Source organism: Podarcis tiliguerta, assembly GCF_965153285.1.
Source record: "Podarcis tiliguerta genome assembly, chromosome: 14".
NCBI classification, from domain to species: Eukaryota; Metazoa; Chordata; class Lepidosauria; order Squamata; family Lacertidae; genus Podarcis; species Podarcis tiliguerta.
Window position 1 is genome coordinate 45,699,467 of NC_139547.1, and position 15,169 is coordinate 45,714,635.

The window sequence follows — 15,169 nt, forward strand, 5'->3', positions numbered from 1 at the left end:
GGGAGCTAGAAACTCCTTGCGATGGATCTCTCCAGTTGGGAACTTCAAGCTGCCAGAAGGGACCTTTAACTTGGGTAAAAGAAGGACCCTCCATTAAATTGCAAAGGGTCTGGGGGTCGGTCCTTACTTTCCGAGGAGACCGATCGCAGCGGTGGTTATGGGAACGCATGTTTTGGGGGTGTTTACTCGGAAGCAAGGCCCGCCTATGCTCAGTGGGCTTTTTTACTCCCAGGTAAGGGAGTCTGCCTAGGATCCCAGCCTCTAAGGGGTGGTGTTGGGGGAGGTGGAGGGGGGGGGGCGAGGTCGCTTCATCTGTCTCTCTCCGCTCGCCCCAAACACACCGCAATCCTACGCATCCTGACCCGGGGAGGAGATTCCGTTGAACTCCGCGAGGGCTTCCTCGGGAGTAAGGACGCATAGGATCGCGTGCACGTCCTAGTGGAGAGAAATTGCGGCAGGAGGCGGGAGATGGAAGGAAGGACGGGGAACGGATTCCCAAGCAAGATCGAGGGCGAAACGCTCTCCCTGACAAATTACATGGAAGCAAATCAACTTTTCCCCCCACAGACGATCGCCTGCCCGGCCAGGATTTATTAATCCGCTGCGCCGCGAAGTTGTCGCCGTGTTATTTTGCGCTGTTCCGCCTGCGCTAACGTGGTGGTCTTTCTCTCGCCCCTCCCTTCCTTTCCCCTCCTCCCGTCTTTCCCCCCCCAAAACCCTCCCTTTTAGACCCCCTTTGCACCGATAAGCAACCCTGCCTCGCGGGGAGGCGAGGATGTGGCGCCCCGATCTCAGCACCAGCACTGGCGATCGCATCTCTGGAAAGCAGGATGTCAACCTCCCCTGACGCGCGGCGCTGAGGAGTCTTGCGAAATGCCAAACTTTGCGGCAGCGGCTACGATTTCTCACATTCCTGGTAATGCTGATTCTGATGCTGGTGGAAGGCGGCTGGAGGGGGAGGTGGATGGGAATGAGGATAAATAAATAAAAAAAAAATTTTTTTTTTGGGGGGGGGGGGGGAGAAAGTGGAGAGAAGCTCCAGCGGGATGTTAGGAACGCGGCGGAGCGCCAGGAGGCGCTGTTGCTCTTGGTTTCCCTTTCGCCCCCATGAATGGAGCGAAGAAGCTAAGAATTCCCTCTCCTACGTAGTAAAGGCTAACGGTGCAGGATTTCGCAGCTTGTGTGTGTGTGTGTGTGTGTTGTGCACGTCTTTCTAATTGGTGCAAACAACCCCCCCCCTTCTGCCAGCGTGGTGCATTTTTTTTTAACCCAGTGGTTTCTTTTTTTTTGGGGGGGGGGGGAGCATATTTCAAATAATTAATACTTCCCGATGAAGGAGGTTTAAAAGCACGGGCTAGTGGGTTATGGTTTTACTATAAAAAACCCACCCACCCTCTTTCTGTCTTTTTGCCTCTCGTGTGATCTGACTGCAGTCGGGGAAGCAGGGAAAAAAATCTGCCCTGCAACAGACAACGGCTGAGTTTGAATCCAAATGAGGTCTGGGGAAAGAGACACGCAGCTCTAGAGACCCCTCGCTCGTGCCCACCTGAAGCCTAGGGAGGGAAGAGGTTGACTCTGAGTCCCATATATCCCCCTGCTGCTGATGGAACATGATTGATGAGTGTAGATGTCAGGATGATGGGAGCCATAAGATCAGAGATGCATTTTCCCCCCAGGGTGGGTGGTGGTGGTGGTGGGGTTTGATGCAAGTCAGCAGAAGGTAGCCCCCTCCCTCCACAAGCAGCTTTGCCATGGCCTCTGTGAGAAGGAACAACAGCCCCCCCCCTTTTCACCCACCTGCCCAACGAAATCCACGAAAAGAAAGCAGCATCCAGGGTCTTGACCTGAAGCGAAGGGGACAAATATGCATGCCAGTGACTGGCTGACATCCCCGATGCCCAGCCAAAGTGGGTACATTGCCAAGGAGAGAGGGGAGTGAGGGCGGGGGGGGGGGGCGGAGAGGAAAAAAAAAGGGTTAGAATAATGCATGTCTGAATCTGTTCCAGAAATTCAGCCAGTTCTGCGTGAGCAGCCAGCCAGCCAGCTTGAAATGAGTCTTGGAATAAAATACAATTTCTGGACAGAGGCGAGGGGAGGGAGGGGGGTGGCACACCAATCATTGCTGCTTCAGCCACAGCAGGAGGGAAGAGGAAAGGAGGGCAGGAAGCAGAGAGGGCCCGGGTCACTGCATGCCTTCAAAGCCTTCAAAGATGCTTCGGAAACTCAGGCTTTCCAAAAAGGCATCCTGAGAAGCTTCAGATATCTCATCTGCGCTGTGTCCTCAGCAGAGATTGAGCTGGTTTTATTTTTCCCCCCTGTAAGGGAAGGATATGTGCAGGGCTGGCCAGCGGCCCTTCCGAGACCTCGAAGGCGATGTCAGTTTTGCTCTGGTGGGAGTTAAGTGTTGCACTGAGCCTGGGCGCTTAGCTGAGGTTGAACTTTGAGGGCCACCTTGACCCTGCAAGAGGACTCAGTTCAAGGATGCCTGTTTGCAAGGTTAAGGACCGGGTCCCTGTGGGAAGCAGGAGGCAGTGGCAGTTCATCCTCGTCTTCCGCGTGATGTGACGCCCGTCCCGGGCTCCTTGTTCTCCGCAGAGCATGGAGTTGGTGAAGATGGCGCGAGTTTGCTGGAATCTCCTGGTGCTTCAGGCTCTCCTGGCAGAGTTGGCCCTCGTCTGGGGGGCAGAGAAAAGCTACCCCATCCTGAACATCGCCGTCATCCTGGGGAGGACGCAGTACGTCACGGAAAGAGAGGTCCGAGCGCTTTGGACCAGGGATATGTCCGGCGACCTCACCGTCGACGTCAATGTGGTGCCCCTTCTGGTCAACCAGACAGACCCAAAAAGCATCATCACCAATGTCTGTGACTTGATGTCAGGCACCAAGATCCACGGTGTGGTTTTCGGGGACGACACCGACCAGGAGGCGGTTGCCCAGATTTTGGATTTTATTTCGTCACAGACCTTTATTCCGATCCTGGGGATTCATGGCGGCTCGTCAATGATCATGGCGGACAAGGTAGGCGGAGAGCACATCGTTGTGTGAAGTTGGTGCCCTGCGGGGCAATGTATGCTGCCGCCTCCCTGTTTGGGCAGAAACGGAAATGGAGCGATCCTTTCATGCAGGGGTAGCTAACATGTGCCCTCCAGATGCTGTTGGACTGCAGCTCCTGCTATCCAGCCAGCATGACCAATGGTTAGGGAAAGTGGGAGTTCCCACCCAACAACATCTGGAGGTCACTGAGTTGACTAGTCCTGCCTTAATGGGTCTGTCTTGGCTCCCTTAAGCTGTTTGTAACTTCAGTTTCTTTCGGGAGGGGAGATCTTTATTTCTGAATGATTAGACTTGTGGTTTAGCTTGGAGCGGCTTCTTCCTTGGTACCAAGACCTGCTGGTTCAGGAGCAGTTTGTGGCTATTCCATGACTTTCCCTATCAACGTTGGGCTGTGGGGTGCGAAAGATTAGGAAAATCTGTTTTTTTTGGTCTTCGGTTCACAAAGGATGCTTAGATCTCCAGCAGCTTATGCACCAAAACACACGATCTGCTTGGATGTCGCAAAGCCAAGGGTTTCACTCAGAACTGCATGTTTCCTTTGAGTTGTTGGATAAAAGTCTTCTCCAGCCACCCAACTCTGTGCCGAAAGGACCTCTACCTGTCACTGTCCACTGGCTTCAAAGGTCTGATCTGCACTGCAGACTCAAGCCAGCTGAACTGTCATTTTCTTAGGGAATTTGGGGGGGGGGACACAGCTCTGTTGGGGATGGGGGCTAAGGATATCTTTTTGCAACTCATGCACAGCTGCAGCTCTTGCAGTCCTTAAGGGGTAACAAAGATTGCAATGCATCTGTAGTGTAGACCCTGGAAGTTATTAATCCAGCAAGCATGTCAAAAGGAAGCGATGGGGAGACCTTAACTACAGCAGGGTGGCTAGGTGAATGCTGGCTTACCTACCTGGCGTTATGGAGAGCCGTTGGGATGTTGGCCAGGGCCGACCCTAGACATTTTGCCACCTGGGGCAAACCACAAAATGGTGCTCCTTCCCTGCCAGGGAAGAAGTAAACGAAGGTCTACATTAGGAACAAGGGGGGTGGGATAAAGATCTACATCGGGATCCGCTGCGCCTGCGGTTCCTGCTTTTTGAGGTGGCCTCCCCACCTTGCCTCATGTGTGGGCCGGCCCTGATTTCAGGAAAGTCGAACCAATTGTGGAGGGGAACTGTGTCGGGGTTGTGTGACGACCTGCGAGCTCAAAGACTTGGGGCTCGGGATAGGATAGGGTGCCTTTGGTGTGCAATCAAACAAAAACTTAGCAAAATGTGTGTGAGAGAGATAATAATCACCAGGGATTAGGCAACTGAGCAGTGGTGCAGTGAGACTGAATGAATCTCCAGGGCGCGATGGCAACTCTGCACATGGTACATTCGCATGATACATTTAAAGTGCTGTGATACCATTTCAAACATCCTTGGCTTCCTCTTGCTAATTCTGGCAGCTGTAGGTTCTTACTAGTTTCCTTCCCAAGCTACAATTCTCAGAGTTCCCCATGAGGAAGAAGGATCGATTGTTTAAACCACAGTGGGAACGGGCAATGGTGTCTCTAGCAACTCCCAGCACCCTTAATGAACTACAGTTCCCAGGATTCCTTTGGGGTAAGGGAGCCATGGCTGTTGAAAGTGGTATCATAGGGCATTAACTGTCTGGTGTAAATGGGGCCTGAGCCCTACATCTGTCAGCGTGCACAGCAAAACCTTGATAGTTCTCAAAGCCTGCGTGGAAAATGGTCTCTCTTTGTTTTGGCTCTGACAGAAGGTCCACGTAACCCCAGCATGATGCCAAATGAAGTACCTCTTCCTTGCAATGGATAACAAACGTACAAGAGTATTCGTCACAAGGGTGATGGGCACCGCATTTGTTGACTTCTTAAAGAAAGGGATTCTCTTTGCTTTGGGAATGTCATGCCTGGGGTGAATGTGGCCCTCCAAAGCTTTCTATCTGGCCCCTGGGATTTCCACAGGCCACGCCCCCCTCTCCCCAGGCTCTGTTTTACACCCCCCTCAAGTGCTTTTGCTTGGCTGGGATGTGTCCTTGAACTGCAGTCATGCCATTGGCCCATCCAGTTTGGTGTTGTCTACACTGACTGGTAGCAGCTTCCCAGGACTTCAGAGCAAGCTCTCTCCCCCGGCCCTACCTGGAGAAACCCAGTGTTAGAAACTGAGATATATCAGCTAGGCGCCAAATGGCTCCTTAAACCAGGGTTACAGTTGCCCAAGCGGAATGCCTGGTTGCTATTTTGGGGGCAAGATGGCTCTAAAGTCATATTTCTCAATACAAACTTTAGGGTTCCTGAAATTCATTCTGATTGTGCAGATTCTATAGGATGTGGTATTTGTGTGTTGAAACAGTTCAGATCCAAGGATCCCTGGGCATGTACCTCCAGGTGGTGGAGATGTCAGGCAGCATCCTGGCACCTGGACATCTTCACTTGGTCGCAAGTGGCCAATAGGTGCAAAATGCGCCTGGCTAATTTCTAACACTGCTGGAGATGCCATCAGGTGATTGAACCTGGAACCACCTGCAGCCCTTTCCCTCTCGCTAGCCTGGATGGAGAGGTGTGTGCAGAAACCTTTGACTTATTCTTGGCTTGAAGGTAGCTTACAGGGCAAAGGTCAGAGTTGCATCTGTTGCTCCACTTATTTTTGTCTCTGAGCCCATGCACTGTTGGAATGTGTCATAGGTTTTCTGTAGGCGGAGGTAGGGAAATATGTCCCTCCATTTGACAAATTCATTGCAGACAGAGGAGAAGATGTCCCTTAGCTGTTCTTCAATACGTCAGTGAAATGGAACCTCCATGGCAAGAGGCAGTTCACCTTTGAGTACCAGGCACTGCGAGCAAACAGATGCCGACTTGGGAAAGAAAGACCTGTCTGTCTGTCTCCTCTTGGAAGCAGTGTTCAAAACACGCTAGGTGCATTCTTCTACTGGGGTGGGTTCCATTGTGACTACGTGGAGATTTCTGGGCACCCAGTTGGCGACTGACATCTTCCTCGAACCAGCTGACTCATCTGTAGCAAAAGATGCAAGTCTTCTGCTTCTCGGCTGGCTGTGCTATATCCTTTCCACAAGCCTCCCAGATGGATCTCACAGACCACAGTTTGCAAACCTCTGCCTTAGTCCATAGTTAAGACCTTTTCCATTTCTATGGTGTGTGTTTCTCCTTCTTGCACACTGGGACGAGCGAGCTGTTGTAAGAGCAAGCTACAGTCAAGCAATGTGGCTGAGATCCTAGAATTGTAAAATTGGAAGGGATCATCTGTTCCAAGCCCCTGGCGAATAGACGTTCCATTGTGGCGACCATAACCCAGGTTTAACGTGTCATTTGGCGCCTAGCTTATATACCTGAGTTTCTAACATTGCTTGGAAGTGGAATGATGAAAGAAATGGATCATTGGTTGGCTCCAGCAGGACTCTGGGTACGTCTTGAATAGCAGCCAGTGATGGAGATGGCCACTTTGCTCTTTGTCTCCAGCATTTGCTGCTCAGAGGTAGACTGCCTTTGACTGTGAAGGCTCTCTGCTCTGCAATTCGAGATCATGATTAGCCATGAGTGGTTCTCTTAAATCTTCTTACGCAAATTGGCCCAACCCTTTTCAAAAGCTTGTGGTGGAGGAACATCTCACTGACAGCAAACTGCAGAGGTTAAAAGCATGTTTTGCGAAGCGGTCCGGCCTTTGCTTGTCCAGAAGTTGAACAGTGAACCCAAATTCCATGGGGCATACGGGTTTACAGGCTGTTATCCATTATCACAAGCCTTAAGGGACAGGGGTGGTGCTGTGGGTTAAACCACAGAGCCTAGGACTTGCTGATCAGAAGGTCGGCGGTTCAAATCCCCATGATGGGGTGAGCTCCTGTTGCTCGGTCCCTGCTCCTGCCAACCTAGCAGTTCAAAAGCACGTCCAAGTGCAAGTAGATAAATAGGTACCACTCCGGCGGGAAGGTAAACGGCGTTTCTGTGCGCTGCTCTGGTTTGCCAGAAGTGGATTGGTCATGCTAGCTACATGACCCGGAAGCTGTATGCCGGCTCCCCTGGCCAGTAAAGCGAGATGAGCACCACAACCCCAGAGTCGGTCACGACTGGACCTAAAGGTCAGGGGTCCCTTTACCTTTACTATCACAAGCCTCTTCGCTGGGACAGTGGCTTCTGGGTGCTAAGGATGGGGCACAACCTTTCTTGTGACAGTGCAGGGCCACTTCTAGGATGTGAAAGGTGATCTGGGAGCTCAACCCAGGGGTGTTGCACCCCAGGTCACTAAGCTGGATCAGGGCTTGCAGATTTCAAGAAAATGCTTCTGCTGGCAGCTGGAGCGTGGAAGCTCTGATCTGCAAAGAAATTTACACTGAAGTGGAAACGGAAGCCTCTTGTATGGCAAGAGGCTGTTTTGGTCCACACAGATATGATGCTCAAGGAAGACCTCATAGCAGCATTAAGGTTAATTGTTACCTTCCTAGCCTTGTCTCTTCTGCTCTTCCCGGTTCTCGCCTTTGCTTTCTATCCTTAGTTCTGCTTCCCTGCTTTTTTCTGTTTCTGCTTATGCCAGGGGTGGAATGTGGGCCTCCAGCCTTCTCTGTGTGGACCTCAGAACGCTACCCAAGCCACACCCCATGCACTTTCGTCTAGCTGGGATGGTCCCTTGGATTCTGATAACGCCCCTTCTTTGCCTGCATGGACGATAGAGAGGAGTGTGTTTGTGCGGAAACCAGTCTACTGCAAGAGGCAATAGCCATCGTTCTGTCTCCTTTTGCCTCTGTACCTGATCACCACTGCCATGTGGCCCTCAGAAGGCTGCCCACCAGGCCATGTGGCCCCAAGACTGCAAAATCTCCCACCCGCCGGCTTTTATTGCATGGTGCCTAATACTACTTGCTGCGTTTATTATTCGTTTTATTGTTGTGAACCGGGAATTGCAGTGAAGAGGTGAAACTGGCCCTGCCCGCCCCCCCCTGCACAGAACATTGCCGAATCTATGAATCGGAGTGGTTCTTTTTGTAGAGCTGCAGAACTCATAACGAAGCCCTTTCTTGCCTTCCCCAGCATTGTTTTTGGCCCTTTCCTGGTCTTGCCTGCTTCCCTCTCTGAACACTGGATGTAAGCAGCTGGGGTTGGGCAGCTGCTGTTGTTGCAGCGGTTGTCGCGTGGCTTTGCAGAGCAGGGACAGCCAACTTCTGCATTCTTGGGGTGTGTGCTCCGTGTCCTCCAGTGAACAGACTGGGGCCCAGCAATAAAATCCTCTGCAGAAACTGGAAGGCCAAATGCCATTTGGGCCATTTAGCATTTAAGGCTGGGTTGCAGAACCTGCCGTCCTCTAGATGTGGCTGGAGTGCATTGAATATGTGATGCCTCAAAGGTTGGGACATGTGTCTAGGACAGGGGTGGGGAACCTGGTGACTTCCAGGTGTTGCTGGACTCCAGCTCCCATAATTCCTTGCCATTGGCCATGCTGTCTGGGGCTGATGGGATTTGGAGTCCAACAGCAGCCAAAGAGCCACAGATCTCCCCCATCGCTGATGGAGGACTTTACAAGCGTGTAAGCATAGGATTATAGAATTGTAGAGTTGCAAGGGACCCTCAAATGTCATCTAGTCCAACCCCCTACAATGCAGGAATCCTGCCCACAGCCGTTCCTGGGTGGGCTTATATAAAATATTATACAACCCTGCTTAATATTTGACAGCTATCATTTACATTGCATATGCATGGGATGTTTCTTGGGTTTGGGGCACATGGGGATTCTTCGTTGTATTTCCAGAAAACTGAAAAATAAGTTTAAAAAAACCAAATCAGTCCACTGCCATCAAAATTGAATACAGTCATACCTCGGATTACAGATTCGGGTTGCGCGATTTTGGGTTACGCACCGTGCCAAACCTGGAAGCACCAGAACGGGTTATTTCTGGGTTTCGGCGCTTGCACATGCACCAAATCGCAACCCACATGTGTGCAGACATGGCACTGCGGGTTGTGGATGCTGTGAGTTGCGAATGTGCTTCCCGCACGAATCACGTTCACAACCCGAGCGTCCACTGTAGAGAGATGTTAATGATGCACAGCAGAAAGGAATATAACGTGTGTGTGATTTGCAACTGAATATCTTGTTTCCTTTCCTTTCTGGCAGGTGATTTTTTTGGTCATGTAGCGACCAAAAGATGTGAAGTGGAGGAATGAGGTGCCAGATAAATTTGCACCGGGGTGAGGAGGGCTGGGTCTGGCATAGAACCACTGATTGGCCATCTCAGCTGCAGACCCGGAAGGGTGAATCTGGGAATTTCAGTTTCTCTCCTTTCCTTGTTTTTGTGGTTGGGTTCTCCACATTTTCATGCCACTTTTGAATTTTAAAACTAACAAAATCTTCGTGTACTGGATGGTGTGCGACTAACGTTTACTCAGAATAGACCCAATATCTTTTTGGTACACATTACCGGGGCTGGAGAACAGCATTGCAAAATTCGTAGAAGTGCAAATTGTGAACAGTGACTGCGCCTTGTTCCAGTAACTGAGAATTGGGCAAGTTTGCCTTCACATGCAAACTGAACATGATTTCTCCCTCCTCCCTTGTCGACGGCACTAACCAAGATTGACCAACAGCCTGGCCTGGTACAAGGCAGTTTCTGATGTTCTTGCATATGGAGAAAGGCTGTTAGCTGAGTGGTTGAGCATCTGCTCTGCGTGAGGAAGGTCGCTGGTTCGATCCGCAATGGCCTTCCCTGGGGAAAAGGCTCCCTGTCCAAAATCCCGGAGAGCTGCTGCTAGCCAGTGCCGACAACACTGATCTAGGCAGACTGGTGGTCTGGCTCAGTGTGAGGCAGCCTCCTGTGTTTCTTCAACTCCAGGCGACATAAAACGTAGCTGAAGATGTGAAAGCTTCTTTCGCAAGGCTGAATGGCCCACCGTCACAATCCCTGCTCCTGAGATTGCCTCGTGTTTTGCCTGGGTGATGCTAGCTGCCGCTGAGGAGCCTTTGAGCCAATCTTGTTTGTCACTTATGTAAAGAGTTGATGATAATTCAGCGAGGCGTTTGCTGACTGGAGAGCCACTTATTAGCTTTTCAGCAAATAATTTCTCAGCACATCAAACCCCGAGACTGTTTCACAACAGTAGCGGAGCCGACTGAAGGCAAACCAGATATTAGAAAATAAAAATAGCTTGGGTTCTCCTCTCAATCCCCTCCTCACTCCCTATAGCTTGCCTTTTCTGTAGACGTCTTTTCGGCATTGCGGTCGGGAGATGGCGAGGTGGAATTAAGAGATTTGCACCGTTTCGGGTCAGCGATCCATGCAGCGATCCTGGGGTTGCAGGACAGAGTGGAGAACAGGCTGGCCTAGACTAGGATGCTGCATGTAAAGACTAACTGAACGATCCCCCAATGGGAGTGCTGTGTGTTTGTGTGTGTCTCAAGCATGTCCCAATAGTCTTAGCTTGTCTCTGCCTCACCTGCACCTCTCCTGCAAGCCACAGGGATTTGGCAACAAGGATGGCACAGCCACAGTCCAGTCGAGTGCTTGGAGGCAGCATAAGTACAGTGGTACCTCGGGTTACAGATGCTTCAGGTTACAGACGCTTCAGGTTACAGACTCTGCTAACCCAGAAATAGTACCTCGGGTTAAGAACTTTGCTTCAGGATGAGAACAGAAATCGTGCAGCGGCAGCAGCGGGAGGCCCCATTAGCTAAAGTGGCACTTCAGGTTAAGAACAGTTTCAGGTTAAGAACGGACCTCTGGAACGAATTAAGTTCTTAACCCGAGATACCACTGTACTGCAATGCTGAATTAGCACAAAACCAATCAAGCCCCAGTATACTGTTTCCGACAGTGGTCAGCCGCTGGGCACCCACGTGCAAGATGCAAAAGGGAAGCCTTTCCCCTGGTGCCTCTGGGCATGCCTGTTCCATTCTGGAGTCTAGGTAGCTATGAAAGCTCCATCTAGGAGTCTTGGTAGTTATCATCGCCACTTTGCAGCTGTGAATCCCACAAGACTCATACATTAGCACCCGTTCAAGTAGCCCAGAGGAAGAAGTTATGACTAAACCTCAATCTACAGCCAGTTATCGTCACCACCCTTGTTCTTAAATCAATAATAGTACATTTAATGTAAGATGCTTCTTTCAATGCTTTCCAAATACAGATATTTTCCCATGGTGTATGTGGATGAAGTTTAATCAAAATCAGAATTCTCATCTTAAATGCTGAAGCAGAAGAGGCAATAAAGCTATTTTGATTTCAAACCTGCAATCTAGTTATGTGAAAAACCAAATCCCACCTCACAGACATTCAGAAACAAGGTACAGTAGAGGAACCAACTGAAAGCAGACTGAAGCAAAAGGCTCTTCAGGGACCAACCAAAAGAAAAAGGAGGAGGGAGCCAATTATATCTCTTGGAGGAGGGAGTTCGAAGGATGGTGTCACCACCGATAAGGCCCTGTCAGTTGTACCTGCTTCTTCCACAGAGAAGGATGGAGGGTTAGCCTGTTGCCTCCCCCAACCACACAGGTGATGGTGGGAAAGGACTGGCTCATTCCTTGTTTCAATAATAATTGTCGTGCCCTCTCTTTGGTGTCAGAAGTGGGATGTGCAGGGGAGAAGGCTGATCTGTTAGGACCAATGGGACACAGGCCCACCAATCTCAGTTTGCCTTCAGACAGGTCCCATCTGCATGGGGGGGGGGGTGGCTCTGGTTGCCAGTGTTGCCCCTGTAGGACTCAGCAGGTTTTTGGAGGCCAGGGACAAAGCTAGAAATAGTTGGATCTCCCTGCCATTGGTTCCTTGGCTGCCATGCTACCAGTCTGAATAGTCACCAGCCATCATTGGGGATGTGTGCTATGAATCCTAATCTGAATGCCCCCCACCCCCAGTTCCCAAAGGCTTGAAAATATGGAGAATGGTGCAGTAAGCTTTCAGCAAGTAGATTTTCCAACTCAAGAATGGATAGAGATCAATAAAAGCGGAAGACTGACAGGGCATTTAACTTTCCCTTCTCTGATGTTCCTGGAGGTAGACTAACTCCTGTAACACCTGCGGGGTGTTTGATAATCTCTTTTTCTCTTCTTATAGCCACTGAAACTAAGACTCCATCTGCACCATGTTTCTAAAGCAGCATCATACCACTTTAAATACTCATTTTGTTGTTGTTTAGTCGTTTAGTTATCCTGTTCTCGCAGCAGCCCACATCCATGCAATACGGTTCCATTTCATCCAATAAAGCTGTTGCCTATGGTGCAGCTCCATTGTCTCATTGGCTAGGTGCACGTTGTTATTGTTGTTGAGTCGTTTAGTCGTGTCCGACTCTTCGTGACCCCATGGACCAGAGCACGCCAGGCACTCTTGTCTTCCACTGCCTCCCGCAGTTTGGTCAAACTCATGCTGGTAGCTTCGAGAACACTGTCCAACCATCTCATCCTCCATCATCCCCTTCTCCTTGTGCCCTCCATCTTTCCCAACATCAGGGTCTTTTCTAGGGAGTCTTCTCTTCTCATGAGGTGGTCAAAGAATTGGAGCCTCAGCTTCAGGATCTGTCCTTCCAGTGAGCATTCAGGGCTGATTTCCTTCAGAATGGATAGGTTTGATCTTCTTGCAGTCCATGGGACTTTCAAGAGTCTCCTCCAGCACCATAATTCAAAAGCATCAATTCTTCGGCGATCAGCCTTCTTTATGGTCCAGCTCTCACTTCCATACATCACTACTGGGAAAACCATAGCTTTTACTATACGGACCTTTGTTGGCAAGGTGATGTCTCTGCTTTTTAAGATACTCATAGCTTCCTCCAAAGTATCCTGGGAAGTGTAGTTTGTTAAGGGTGCTGATAGCCGATAGGAGACCTTGGTCCCCTTGCAGAGCTACATTTCCCCATGTATTTTAATTCTCAATCCCTCTTCCCAGGGAACTCTGGGAATCATAGCTCTCAGAGGGGACCAATGGTCTCTTAACAACTCTCAGCACCCTCAACAAACTACACTCCCCACAATACTTTGGGGGAAGACATTGCCATTTAAAGTGGCTTGATGTTCTCATGAAAATAAATGGAGAGAAGGATGGTGCATTAGATGTGATTACATACATCACAATGTTAGGGAGTATGTTGTCTTCAACTCTGTCCTTACAATAACACAAACCCCTCCAACTGAAAGATTGTCTAGAGAAAACAAGGCCAGTGTTTACATGTATGAAAATGTATTTGACCTGTCTTTGACAAGAGAAGTAGGAAACCAACAAGAGAATAAGCTCTTAGAACAATGGGCCCTCTTCAGAAGCAAAAATGCTTTCAGAGAGAGCATGTCTCTATAGCCCTGTTACTTGGGGAGAGAGAAAAGGAGATGGAGATGAAGACTGCATTCTTCTCAGATGCTCACTGAAAAGGATATTGACTAGCTGGAAGGTGTGCAGAGGATGGTGACCAAGATGATCAAGGGTCTGGAAACCAAGCTATATGAGGAATGGTTGAGGGAGTTGGGCAGGTTTAGCCTGGAGAAGTTAAAACTGAGAGGTTGTTGTTGTTGTTTAGTCGTTCAGTTGTGTCCGGCTCTTCATGACCCCATGGACTAGAGCACGCCAGGCACTCCTGTCTTCTACTGCCTCCTGCAGTTTGGTCAAACTCATGCTAGTAGCTTCGAGAACACTGTCCAACCATCTCATCCTCTGTCATCCCCTTCTCCTTGTGCCCTCCATCTTTCCCAACATAAGGGTCTTTTCCAGGGGGTCTTCTCCTCATGAGGTGGCCAGAGTATTGGAGCCTCAGCTTCAGGATCTGTCCTTCCAGTGAGCACTCAGGGCTGATTTCCTTCAGAATGGAGAGGTTTGATCTTCTTGCAGTCCATGGGACTTCTTGCAGTCCATGGGACTCTCAAGACATGGGACTTCCATACATCACTACTGGGAAAACCATAGCTTTAATTATCATAGCCACCTTCAAATATCTGAAGGGCTGTGAGATAGAAGATGGAGTAGTCTTGTTGGTAGGACTCAAACCAATGGATTCAAATGACAACAAAGAAGATTCTGACTCATTAGGAAGAACTTCCTGCTGGTTAGAGCTGTGCGACAGTGGAGGTTGGTGGGCTCTCCTTCCTTGGAGGTTTTTCAGCAGAGCTTGGCCGGCCATCTGTCAGGTCTTCTTTAGCTGCATTGCAGGGGGTTGGACTAGATGACCATTGGGGTGTCTGCCAACTCTACATTTCTGTGATTTGAAGGTAGTTTCCTCTTACCGTCCAGCTTCTGGGTCACTCAGTGCGACGACACTGGATTAACTTGATGAACATTAGGCTTATTTAAATATTTTATCATATTAAATGTCATTGTGTTAATATTTAATAGAGCTGAGCAGGTTGGAACGTATTAGGTTACCTGTATTCATGTTCTGGCTGTTCTTTGGTGATCCCAACCACCCCTTAGAGGCACTTCCACCACAGAATTGCTGCCGATGTGCCAACTGCCTTTGCAGTTTACAACTTCATAGCAGAAAAATGCCACCAGCCTAAATGGAAGCAAGTAAGAGGATATAGGGTGTAGCGTCCTGGCAACAGAACAATGGTTCTTACTTCAAATGGCCATTTCAGGACCAGGGAGAGCTCCAAAGGGTAGGAGTTGCTCCAATACAGCCCAGGATAATGCCTCACTGCCTCTCTACCAGGCAGAGTCCTAGCAGCAGCCCTAGTAACCTGGATGGTTTTTAAAGAGGATTAGGCAGCTTCCTGGAATATAAGGCTACCAATGGTTGCTAATTCATATGGCTAAGCTCTGTCGGAGGCTGCATGCCCCTGAATACTGATTGTTGGAAACTGCTCTTGTGCTCAGGTTGGACTAGATGGGCCACTGACCTGATCTAGCAGGCTCGTCTTCTGCTCTTACCTACAGGAATTAAAGAGGAGGCAACAGGTATTGATGTACCCTTCCTAAAGCCTGGGAACAGGCCTGCATATTTAGGTAATCCAATGTACCCCTTTTTGTTGTTTGGCTGATAATCAAAGAACCAGGTGACATTCCACAGGTCATCTTTGGTGCAAGAGGGTACCAGTTGCTGAACTTGAGCTTAACTCTCTCACACATGCACACACCAGCACCAAAATAAATAAGGTGCTACTTTTTGACAGGGGACCTGTGATTTGAATTTACTGGAAGGTCATTGC

At 49.6% G+C, this 15,169-nt stretch overlaps 1 protein-coding gene across 2 annotated transcripts in view; it reads left to right on the top strand.

Moving 5' to 3' along the window:
• The window catches only part of GRIN2A (glutamate ionotropic receptor NMDA type subunit 2A), a 219,829-nt gene that overhangs the window by 1,716 nt on the left and 202,944 nt on the right, over nucleotides 1–15,169 (top strand). For both annotated transcript variants that reach the window (XM_083413336.1, XM_083413335.1), the window contains exons 2-3: nucleotides 730–916; nucleotides 2,596–3,018. In XM_083413336.1, coding sequence (XP_083269462.1) covers nucleotides 2,599–3,018 — 420 coding nt within the window. In that variant the 5' untranslated portion in view covers nucleotides 730–916; nucleotides 2,596–2,598. The remainder of the gene's footprint in view (nucleotides 1–729; nucleotides 917–2,595; nucleotides 3,019–15,169) is intronic.